Genomic DNA, 12,077 nt, shown 5'->3' on the forward strand with positions numbered 1-12,077 from the left:
TTCTTTTTATTTCATTTTTGTTGGGTAAGCCAGACTAGAAACCACTACGTCAAAGTTGTATTTCACTATGTCAACCGAGTTATACGGGTCCAACACTTGTGTCAACTATTATTGGACATTGCTTCGATAAAACCTAACAACTTGGTCAAATTGTATAATTACCAGTAATTGCAAACTTTTTAAAGCTGCTGTTGTGAATCAGGTTGATTCATAACCGGAGTTCAGCTTCTCAAATGGGTAGAAGCAGCTTGCGGGGACCAGAAGCCTTTGGTCAGAGTGATGGTGCCCGGCAGGATGGAGAAAGTAGTGGTAGCTATTTCTCGACAGTTATAAAGTCAGCTAAACAGAGAGCAGTAAGCATAAGATGGCCCCAATTCGACACCAAACAATCAATCGACACAAAAGTTGAGCAGATACAACCACATTATTCAACAATAGCTGTGGTTGCTACTACTGCTGTTTCAACTTTGCCAGATAAAGAAGCTGAAGAACTGCCTATGTCGAGTCAGATTGTTGATGAGAACCTTGAAGAAGCAATTCCATTTGATGGAAGCTCGGTAGCTCATCATGACCTTTCGTCCGTATTGGAAAACTACGAAGAGTTCAAAGCTGGTAGAGAAGCCAAACTACAAGAATGGCTGGGAGAGCGTGAGAACTCAAACGAGCATAGAGAAGCAAGTAATTCAAAAGTTTGATCACAGGATGTTGTTGCTAAAAAAAGCTTTCGTGCGTCTTTTAGAGTATAAATGTATGATTATCTCTGGGTAGTCAAAGGTTGGTCGATGATGCTAGGAGATGGCCACTTGTAGAGGAGTTGAACCTAATGTAATTTAATTTTTTATTTTTGAAAAGTACTATTTAATTTAGTTTAAATCAATCTTTACCCCAATTTGTCTCAAAAGAGTTTTCTTAACCAACTCTTTGGGATCACCCTAGCTCGAAGATTGAGTAACGTTTACAAGTCGAGCGTTAGTGTGCATTCTTTTGAGTGTGAGCATCTAAGTGAGTTGGGATGATTTTTTAGGATACATTGTTGTAAAGAAGAGGGCATTGCAGTGACATCAACAGTGTAAACTCGTGATAACTGGGGAGGTGTGAAGTCCAGAAAGCACCATTCACTAAGCTTAAATCAACAAGATGAATCTCATTTCATGCATCACGTCTCAAAACTCGCAACTTCAGCAACAACTACACGTCGGCTATGGCAGATAAAACAGTTAAACCTCTGTGGATTATCAATTTGATGGTAGTAAAGTATGTCCCAATGGATTGAAATTTTTTGAGGATTTTAAAGACCTAGACACTTCGCTTTATGATCTGAATGGATGTAACAAAGGACATGGATGTGTATGTTCCGTGCACCAATTTAATGCTGAAAAGGTGTTCGATAAGTTTGGAGACCGAAGTATGGCCTACTTATCATTTTGTTAATTGACAATTTTCACAAAATATTTTTATTTCTACAAGCCTTTGATGATAAATTTAATTGACAATTTCCTTTTGGTGAGATATTTCAATGGGTAGTAAATTTTAATTGAAATAATCAAATTTTAAGTATGAACCTGCAAGATTTCAATGGAAATACTTCAATAAACAATATAATTCAATTGAAAACAATTTCAAGAAAAAATTATTTTAAAACTCAATAAAATTTATAAAAATATAAATTACTTGTATAAAGGACTTGTAAAATTAAGTATATATACATGTTATAATTACTTGGTTATTAAATGAATCACTTACGTATACATATTTAAATAATGAAGAGATGTATAGCTAATATAACATTAATATTATATTTATCTTTTTTTTTTTATAGAATACTACTCTTTTTGGTTATCTGATACTTCCACACGCCATATAGGAGCTTACATGTTAGCTTTTTTCTCTTTTTTTTTTTCTTTTTTTTTTTTTTTTCAATCGTGGGTATCCTCAACCTTCGGGTGAATCCCACAGTCAGAAAGTCTTACGTGCAACTAGTTGAATCGAGGGTCAACCGGACCCTGGAGAGTGGCCCCAAGAAATTCATTGCTTCGTGGGGTTTCGAACACTTGACCTACCCTTCCTAAAGAGCTTATCAAGGCTTGGCTTGCCACTAGGCCAACCCCTTGGGGTTTACATGTTAGCTTTATGATTTCCTATAATCTCAATTAAAACTATATCAATATTTATATCAGCTCTATAATATTTATAAGAAAATTGTATTTATTTCCACACTGATCAAAATGTTCGTACGAAATATTTCCATTTCCAAACTGATCAAAACAGAAACAGAAATAGAAACCGAAACCAAATCCAGTACCTTACAGTAACGAAAATTAGAAAAGTTTCAAAATGCAGGAAAAAATTAAGCAAACCATGGTCACTTCATCGAATTCAGCTCGATGTGATACTGTACTAGCTGCTAGGCCCATACTGTCTCCATCAATAAGATGCCCAGGCTGGCTTATTTGATACTAATAGAGACGGAGGTGCCAGGACAGCTGAACTTTGTTCGGACAAACCTAGCTTCTCAAGGAGCTTAATGATCAGCACACCTACCATGTAAGAAAGACCTGAGGACGCCACCCCAGTGCTTAAAAAGTAGAGTATGGTTTTGATGTAAGACTTTGGCGGCTTACGAACGTAGACCTTGCCAATAGCAAGTAGAACAATACATATGAGAGAAGCTGCTGCAACGGCCATCAGTTTGTATTCTTTGTTGTTGCTCTTATGGAATGAGAAGCCATATGTGACAGGTGGCACTAATCCAAATACCAGGTATGATAGCACGGCAATTGTTGCGTGCAGATGGAAATTCGTTCTGTGTCCCAGGACTTCTTGGTAGTGATCAACTTTTGAATTTTGATCTGTGGCTCCTCCATGTTGTTGTTCGTTTTTCAGATCCCTAAGCTACAAGGTACAAGTCAAATATGCAAACAATTATGGCTCATTAGAAATTAATACGAACAAATATCTCAAGTACAATTGAATCAGAACCCAGAAAATGAAGATCGAGATCATAGAAACAACCAATGTCAGAAAATGAAGAACATCGTGGTATGTACTATTGATATTCTTGGATGCAGTGGGGCTTGGACCCATAGCTCAGTGGTTGACATATTGCAATGCAACTTCTGAGGTCGTGGATTCAAGTCCGCTTTACCCACTGAGGGAAAAAAAAGTTGGATGTGGACAGAATTGATTTCCAATATGCAAAGACCCTTGTCAACAAGTGCCATTTAATTTCACTTATGGATTTACTAAATATCAGATCACTAGAGTTTGTGCACAGGCATCCTCTTTGGGGTTAAGGGGGTAAAAGGAGAAAAATAATAAAGTTGGAGGAGTATTATTAAATAATGGAGTAAAGTTGGAGAGATATTATTAAGGAAGGGGGGAGAAGAGGAAAAACAATAAAGTTGGAGGGGTTATATTAGAAAAAATGGTAGAAGAAGAAAGAGAATGAAGTTAGGGTATTTTGGAAAGTTGAAGAGAAAAGGCAAAACCTGTCCTCGAGATACGTAATTTATATTATAAATCTTGAGATAGAAAGTGGGGCCTACCGTTGTGTTTTATTATATAGATAGTTTCCTTTTTTTTTTTTTAATGAGCAAACTAAGCTATAACCAGTAAAACATCATTTTTTTTTTTAATAAAGTTATAACGCAGCAAGCAATTCACGTGCAAATAAATTCAATAAAAGTGATAATTCAAAACTTAATATGTTTGGTGCACTCCACATCTGCACCAATTTTTGTCAAAATATGAGTATGGCATGAAACATGCATGCATGCATGTATGGTATGTATGTATGTGTTATTTGTACTTATCTGGTATGATGCAAGTATCTGAACAAAAATTTGGTAAGACGGTGGGTCCTACTAATATATGAAGGTTAAATTATTAATTTGAAGTTACTGCATATCTACTTATATCCATGATTATGACTGTAAAGAAAAAATTGTCATGTAAAAATTACTCACGCCATGAGCAATTATGAAAAGTCCACCGACCAGATTCGACAATCCCAAAGCTACTATATTCACTGCAGCAAAGGCATAAAATGAGAATCTTAAGTAATATGCATTATATTACCTAAACCAAAATTAGTTGAAACTTGAAAGAACAATAAGCTTCAACAAAATCAAATTACTTCATTAATCATAAGAAACACCCGTGCACTAACATAAAAGGAGGAATCCTTGCAATTAAACTGCAACACATAATGAAGAGGAAAACTTTCCATTGAAGTTGAAAATTTAAGTAGCACTCGCAAAAGATTATCTAAAACCTCAAATCCCAACCTTAGCTCATAATCTCATTCTCTATCTCTTTCACAAATCTACTATTGGATCATCTTTGCATAGAAAATAGTTTCTATAATGGAGTACTTGAGAGAGACTTCAAAATCAATCCAAGAAACCTTCTGAAGATGATATGAAGAGATGAAGATACGCAAACTATTTTTTTAGTTTGTTTTGTTAAATAGGAATTTTTGTAAGTTGTAACCTACTACTATCATAATAGCTACTTCATATGTATAACAAATTGTTTGAGTTCTTTAACTGGAATCCTTTATGGTTCAGCTTGAGAGTATTGTAGTTCAGTGTTCCTTCCGTTTTTCTATTTTTCTGTTGTATTGTAAGTAGGCCTCCTCGATCTTCTTTCTTTGTTTTTTAATAAAGCTTTTACCTATCAATTATTATTTTATTTTATTTTTTGGAATAAATCGAATTATAGATAAAACAAAGTGAATTAGTGATGGATAAAAATATGTTTCAAACACTTACTTGTGCTAGCATCACCACCAGCTGCAGATGAAACAACACCCAGACTTGTAATTGACTCAATCAAACCTCCATACACAATGCTTTTTAAAATATCCAATTCATGGAATCTTCTAGATCCATCCACATTTTGTTCATCCTCAAGAGGTTCAGTTACACCATCTGTCAATGTCCCGGATGCAGGTGAAGGTCCTGGCATATCTAGCATAACATCATTCGCTGCATATCATATCAAGAGAGAAATTAGATTATATTAAGGAATGTGATGAGAATGGAAAATAAGTTCCATTGATCACCTAACCAACTTAAATACAACTGTTAAAAGTTAAATTTAACTGAAAAATAAGAGTTAAGAGCATAGTAACAAAAAACGAGTCTTGCATCTCTGACGATTAAAAAACACAATTTATTCATTTGAGACAAAAAAAAAAAAGCCGTTTTATACCCACTTTTTTTTTTCACGAGACAAAAAATTAAACAAATTCTTGTTTTTTCAATGTGGGAATTGATATATAATAAAATTTGGTGACTCATAAATGTAAAAATATGGGATTTGATGATAATAACTTGATTATATATATATATATATATTTTCATAACTTTTAAAATATTTTTTATCTTATATTTTTATCATTTTTTCCCATTTTCAACATTTTTTCCAAAGTTTTCCCTTGCCGTTTTAAACCCGTACTCCAACTTTGTGACTATGGTTAAGGGACCACAAAAACATAAGCCCCATTGAAGGAGCTGAAGTTCTTGAAATAGATTACTATCAAACATAGATAATTGCAAGGTCATCACATGCATCAATTGTCACACAAAACAGCTAGCTTTGTTATGAGTTCATTGTGCTTTGATTGTTAAAAGAAACATAGACTCGGCAATGTAAATCCTAATATGCTATAAATAAATGGGTGTCTAAGATCTCGTGTTTCTCAAATACTGGCAAGAAGATTCTCCGTGGAATTTAACGTGGCAAGTTATCATTCTAATGTGAGTTAGCAAAAATCACAGTAGGAGGATACTTGAATAAGAGAGGTATTCTCTCATGCCACCCACACAACCAATAACATAAGACACACAGAAAGGGGTATGGTGCACATGAAGAGAAACTCATGTGCATGTAAGGCTAGAGCTAGGTTGGGTCAGATGACAGAATTAGCACAAAATAATAAGAGAAAAGGATGTATCTATAGTAAAGGTAATTATAAATATGATAATGAAGGTGAAAACGAAAAAAGAAAGGTTATTATACAGATAAGGGGGAAATTCCAGCTTGCACCAAACCTAAGGGGGAAATTCCACCCAAGCCAGCACAAGGTTCAGTTAGACCCAAGTTGAAATGTTACATAACCCTACTAATCGTGGTGGAATAAAATGCACCTTTTGAATAGAATAACATTAGCAACCAAGGTTTAAAATGTCATTTCTGAGGAATGTTTCACCAAAGTGAAATATTTCAAAATTTTGAATTTTCCTAAACATTCGTAAAAAATCAATATCTTAAGCTAGCTGGCATCTGCATAAAATCAATATTTTAATGACAAATAATATTTTAAAAAATTAGATTATAAAATGACTCTTATAACTATTTATTTTAAGTAAAGCGCGTATTTTCACGTTGATTCACACTATTAAACACCAATATGTAGTGAAAATATTAGGTTAGATACAATTAAAGTATGTTTAATCTTTCAACTTTCAATAAGGTATCAAATAGTGACTGGTGTATCTGTAAATCTGATGACTACATGATAGTGACTAATCTTAATTAAATGTGTGGAAAAAAATGAAGCAATAGAAAGAGGAAAAAAACATGATTCTTACTGAAGAATAACTAAAACGTACCCAACCAGAGGAATATTAGAAATGTTTACAACAGGGAAAAATGGGTATTTGTGGGACATAATGAAGCTATCAGATGTACTTTTATAGAAATGTTTACAACAATTCTCATCCATTTTAGAACTTTTGTCTTGCATTATAGGAGGATGTCATGAATGCTTGTAGGACTTAATGGATATCTCCAATTACGTCCTCCAACATGAACAAAAAATTTTGACAAATGTCAGGTAAACTTAACTTTGCAAGGCTCCAAATTGATAAAATTTGACAGAATTACCCAAGAATTGGCTAATTTTAATAATATGACACGAATTGCTTTTCAAAAAAATCTGCACGACATAATTATCAAGAATCATATTTCATACCTGTACCAATATTTTCTGGTAAACCGTCCAAATCTTTTCCATCTCGACTGCCTTGAGGCAACAAAGGTTCATGTATTGATGAAATCGGAACATAAGGTTCAGAATTATCTTCTTGTTTTCTAGTGTTGTTGGACTTCACCAACTCATCTTTCTGGTTCTCTTGCGATACATCATTCTCTGCATTAGCACAAGTAAACCACACCCGGCCTATTATTGAAAATATAGTGCATAAGAAATGCATAGACATTATGAAGACATAATCAACATAATAACTAAAACCAATTCATGTTTACCCGAAGAGAGTGCAAAAGGAAGCATGGACTTGTAAATAATTATTCTAGAAGTATAGGGTCATCATAAAAAGGGAAAAACATAGAAAAGGAAAAAGTGTTTCAGTTTCAAGACTGGGGAAGAATAGGAAAAAGGATTTTGAGGAGCACAGAATTTATCATACAACCTTTCACTACTCCATAGTGTCTATAATGTGCCAGGAAATGTCAAACTACAACTGCCCATGTGGCTTTGTGAGTGATTAAGCATATTCACATGTTGCAGATCTTATTTACATAATCAAAGGCGCAAGTTAGCAAGAGTTGCAATAAAAATATAACAGGGACCAATAAGAAGGAAGGAGAGAGAAAAAAGAAGAAGTAAGAAGAGCAGAAATAAAGGTAGAAATGAATAAAATTTACAAGAGGAATCCCAAAGATGACTAAGCCAACAGTTGAAATTAATCGGGGCATATTATCTGGTAAAACTGTAGATTTCCAATTCGAATCGAGATTTTCTCGTGTATCTCATCACATACCTTTATCAGTCCTTTTGCTTTCACTTTCATGACTGGCTTCAGGGTCAACATCATGAGTTCCTACATTAAGCACAGCTCCTCATACGGATGCATTGATTTGTATCCTAAGATATCTGAAAGGTACTCCGAGTTGTGGTCTTCTTACAAGTGTAATGGACATCTAAGGGTGGAAGGATAATGTGATGTAGGCCAGGTTAGATTTCCATCTAATAGGTGGTCAACTACTGATTACTGTATGTTTGTTGGATGTAATCTTTTTATGTGGAAGAATTAGAAGCAGAGCATGGTAGCAAGATCCAAGTATTGAAGCTGAGTATAAAGAGCTAATTGGGTTGAGTGGGCAGTAACAACCCCAACCACAGGCACGTGCACTCAGCGTAGGAAATCTCCAAGATTTTCTATAATCTTCTACTATAGATATCTATTAGATTAGTTTCTAAATAACATCCCTCTAATCAAGGAAAGTAGGTAGCTTGTTTTTGATTTGTTTCTTACGATTAGGTTATTTGGAATTATTGTGTAGGACTTGTTTCTATAAATTGGGAGACCATTGAATGAGAAAATATAAGAATTTCATCCCAATCAGAATTTAGGAGGCTGGTTTCCTCGAATTAGCCAAAGTGTTCCATTTTTTCTCTCCTTCTCCCTATTCTTCCTATAAAATTGCTTCAGTTTCTATTAATACATGTTATCAAAGTCATCATCCTCAAAGTGACTACTGCTTCTTCACCCAATTTTTTTTCCTCTGTTGTTTATGATCAAGACATGCCTTGCAAATGGCATCACGTAATACAACGGAGATTCCCTCGAGAAGAACATGAGGGAACTGATCGATTAAACAAGCATTCAATGCTTTCAAACAACAGTTTGTCTCTATGGAATCCCAACAACAGATCGGTTTGAGGTCGTGGAAACAACAGCAACAGACATTGGCAAAAAAATTCATGATTGAGTGGAGGAATTACACCAAAATGGAAACGTTGGGGGCGAATCCCAAAAGTCCTTTGATGGGGGTCCCATTCCTGCCAGCAAGCTGAGCGAGGATCCATGTGCAGAATCTGTGATCACAGTCCTGATCTCACAAGACCATCCCGATTTGAGCCCGTTCAGCAAATACATTCCACTAGAGACAAGGCAGTCACGCTACATCCAATACACTTGACGATTTGATTTCCCTGTTGGACAAGGCAGAACGATTTCTCAAATATCATGAGGTCCCTTCTGATCAACATATTTCCATGGCATCACTCCATCTTGAAAATGACGCGATGCAGTAGTATCAATGGACACGGAAGAATCTCGGATTCGTCCATGGACAGCTTTCAGGGAGCTCTTCTAGCTCGTTTTGGCCCCACTGAATTTGAGGATCATTCTGGTGATCTCACCAAGCTTCGACAAATGGGTTCCAGCTGAGGAACTCATCCGAAATTAAAAACCTGGTCCCTAATACGGAATCTGATTTAGAGTCAGAATTCCGGATCTTCACTGGCATGAGCCTAAGGAGTTAGGTATAGCTAATTATTCCGTTTGTTTTTCTTTCTAAGTATAATGCCTTAACAGAAAAAAAAAAAGGAAAGCAAGAAGGCACGAGAGTCGACGAAAAATATGTACATTTATATATTTACATTAGGATTACATATGGAGTTACAAAAACATGCTAAAAAAAAAAAAAAAAAAAAAAAAAAAAAAAGAAAAGAAAAACTATTCGTCCTCTACAATCGCTACCACGGCATCTTCGGGGGCTTGAATGTCCACTGGTGCAACTGGGGCTTCGAGAATCGGCTCGGGAGCAGCCATTGGTGTGGCTTCCGGGGTCACCTCCGGCCTTTTTGCAGCGGCCTCGGCGTTCCTTAGCTTCGCCTTCAGCTTATTATAAGCCGTCTCCCAGGCCTCCTCTGAAGTCCAGCTGGGCTTGGAGGGAGTTGAGCTGATCCTGGAGTGCTCTCCTCCTGCTCTACCTCCTTCGCCTTCACCAGTTCTTCTAGGGAAGAGATCTTCCCCTCCGCCAGAGCTAGCTTGTCTTATTCTGCTCCAGCTCGGATAGTGCGCTATCAAGCTTGATTGGAGTTTTCTGGGAATTGGCCGCAGCCGCATCCCTTTCAAGCCTGTAGCTGATGGAGGCGACCTTCCGTGGACCTAAAGGCTGTCCACGAAGCATCGCGGGATTCCACGAGCTTGGCCACGGCGTGTTGCACCTGATAAAGGAGAAGAAAAGAGTTTAGATGGAGGGATTAACCAGATATTATTCGAACCAAGGAAAATAAAAGGCTAAGGATGAAAGCTCACCACCGCCAAATCGGAAAACTTTTTAAAAAAAGTTGGTAAAATAAAGCAATAATCACCTCTGGAGCTTCAAAGAGCTTCCTATGTGTCTTCAATTGGAAGAAGAGATACGCTACATAAGCGATTAACATAATGATTCCACTCACTCTCGACATCTGTAATATAGAAGTTCCAATACGATATTCGGAACTAGATGCGTATCGGAACATCAATGGCAGAACATGACACAGCAAACCTAACAGCAAAAGTAACGAGTTCACATCGGCCTGGTTCTGTGAAATTGGTATCAAATAACTCGAGTCGGTTAGTGAGTTGGGTAATGAAAAAAGAAGAAAATTGAAATGGGTTTGTGATTAAATGTCTTACTCTATCAAATTTTTGCTCCTTTTTCATGTTGGCTAAGCCACCACATAAGAGAGAACTCCCAAGAACAAGAAGTAGGTTTGAAAGTATGGAACCCAAAAGAGAATACTTCACCACATCTATTTTTCCACTAATTAGAGCAAATATTGCTATTATTAGCTCTGTTGCATTTCCACATGTTGCATTAAGTAACCCTCCAACTGCATTTCCAAATCAAATCAAATTTCAAACTTATTATTATTTTTTTTTCAATAATAAATAAAAATAAATAAAGCTTCAAATGGTGAGAGAAAATACCTGTTGGCCCAGTGTAGAATGCAATCTGTCTGCAATTTTTTACAAAAAAATAAACGAGAATTCAACAAGAAATTAAGAAAAAAAAAAAAAAAAAAATCAAAATTTGGACTTGATGACTTACTCAGTGAGAAAACTAATTCTTTCAGCAAGTGGGGTGAGCCCAAGCAAACTCAAAGCAAAAACCCATGGCTGTTAATTTGTACAGAAAAAATATTAATTAATTAATTTTATGAAACTCATTCACTGAGTCAAATCGTCCTAATTCCGAATCAAAAAAATTAATGAGTTTTTCAAACATTACTAACCTTCCCAATGTGATAATATTGGGCAACAATTGCTAGAACAATAGCTGGGAAGAGAACAAAGAGCTTAGTCCCCAGAGTGACTTCCTGCACATTAGCCAGCAATTTTCTAAGAAGCCTACACCGAACCTTGGACAAAAGCTCAAGGTCCGACTTCTTTCGCAAAGACGAAGACGATAAGCTGTGAGCCATCCGTCCGTTGTAGACCTGATCTTCCTTGTCCAAGCCCTTCCAGGTCTCCTGAATGGCCATGATTTTAGTAACCACTACTGATATTTGATAATTATATTACTAGCAGTACCAGTAGCACACAGGATGGATCAAGAGTTCTATAACAAAGCTCACCCTCAACGTCTACCTTTTATATGTTGGCAGAAACCAAGCTAACAGACTGGCAGTTTCACTGCTAAGGTATTTTCCAGGAAGCTTCATAGCTTTTGTTGCTATTCTTGCATGGCTTCATATGGGTTGCGTTTGGTGACCCGTAGGATCAATGGATACTAACTAGTTTAAGAAATATTCAAGGGTTGAGATTCGTTCTAACCGCTAAAAACAAGAAATCCAATTCTCAGGATTTATCCTAGAGATACGTTATATATGTTGGGGATATTTATTTAAAAAAAAAAATGCTAATCTCACTTCCTACCACATCTACGTTCAACATTTCGCTGATATGGAGGTGTGCATGGATCATAGATGTTTTGGATTTATATTTGGGATACGTTATATATGTTGGGGATATTTATTTAAAAAAAAAAATGCTAAACTCACTTCCTACCACATCTACGTTCAACATTACGCTGATATGGAGGTGTGCATGGATCATAGATGTTTTGGGTTTATCCTAGAGATACTTTATATATGTTGAAGATATTTATTTTAGAAAAATGCTAAACTGACTTCCTACGGCACCTATGTTCAACATTACGCTGATACGAAGATGTGCATGGATCATATATGTTTTTCTTGAGATATGAGTGAAAAGCATCTATGGTTCCGTGCAAACCATTTCTTCAGCTCAGTGTTGTAGGAAGTCAGTATAGAA

The 12,077-nt window shown here is 36.0% G+C and overlaps 2 protein-coding genes across 2 annotated transcripts; both read right to left on the reverse strand.

Annotated features, from left to right (window-relative positions):
- Positions 1-2,187: 2,187 nt before the first annotated feature.
- On the reverse strand, positions 2,188-7,241 carry LOC147386268 (membrane protein of ER body-like protein). The gene is made up of 4 exons (XM_086424092.1): positions 6,980-7,241; positions 4,773-4,988; positions 3,966-4,027; positions 2,188-2,892 (listed from the first exon to the last, which is right to left on the reverse strand). The coding sequence occupies exons 1-4, from the start codon at positions 7,224-7,226 to the stop codon at positions 2,425-2,427; spliced, it is 993 nt and encodes a 330-aa protein (XP_086280218.1). The 5' UTR covers positions 7,227-7,241; the 3' UTR covers positions 2,188-2,424.
- Positions 7,242-9,923: 2,682 nt separating this feature from the next.
- On the reverse strand, positions 9,924-11,382 carry LOC147386269 (vacuolar cation/proton exchanger 3-like). Its single transcript, XM_086424529.1, has 6 exons — positions 11,036-11,382; positions 10,852-10,919; positions 10,731-10,759; positions 10,437-10,633; positions 10,093-10,342; positions 9,924-9,982 (listed from the first exon to the last, which is right to left on the reverse strand). Exons 1-6 carry the CDS (start codon positions 11,282-11,284, stop codon positions 9,924-9,926), a joined length of 852 nt encoding a protein of 283 aa, XP_086280655.1. The 5' UTR covers positions 11,285-11,382.
- Between the last annotated feature and the right edge of the window lie 695 nt (positions 11,383-12,077).

Source organism: Akebia trifoliata, chromosome 14 (assembly GCF_017979445.1).
Source record: "Akebia trifoliata isolate Shusen 1 chromosome 14, ASM1797944v1, whole genome shotgun sequence".
Classification (NCBI taxonomy): Eukaryota; Viridiplantae; Streptophyta; class Magnoliopsida; order Ranunculales; family Lardizabalaceae; genus Akebia; species Akebia trifoliata.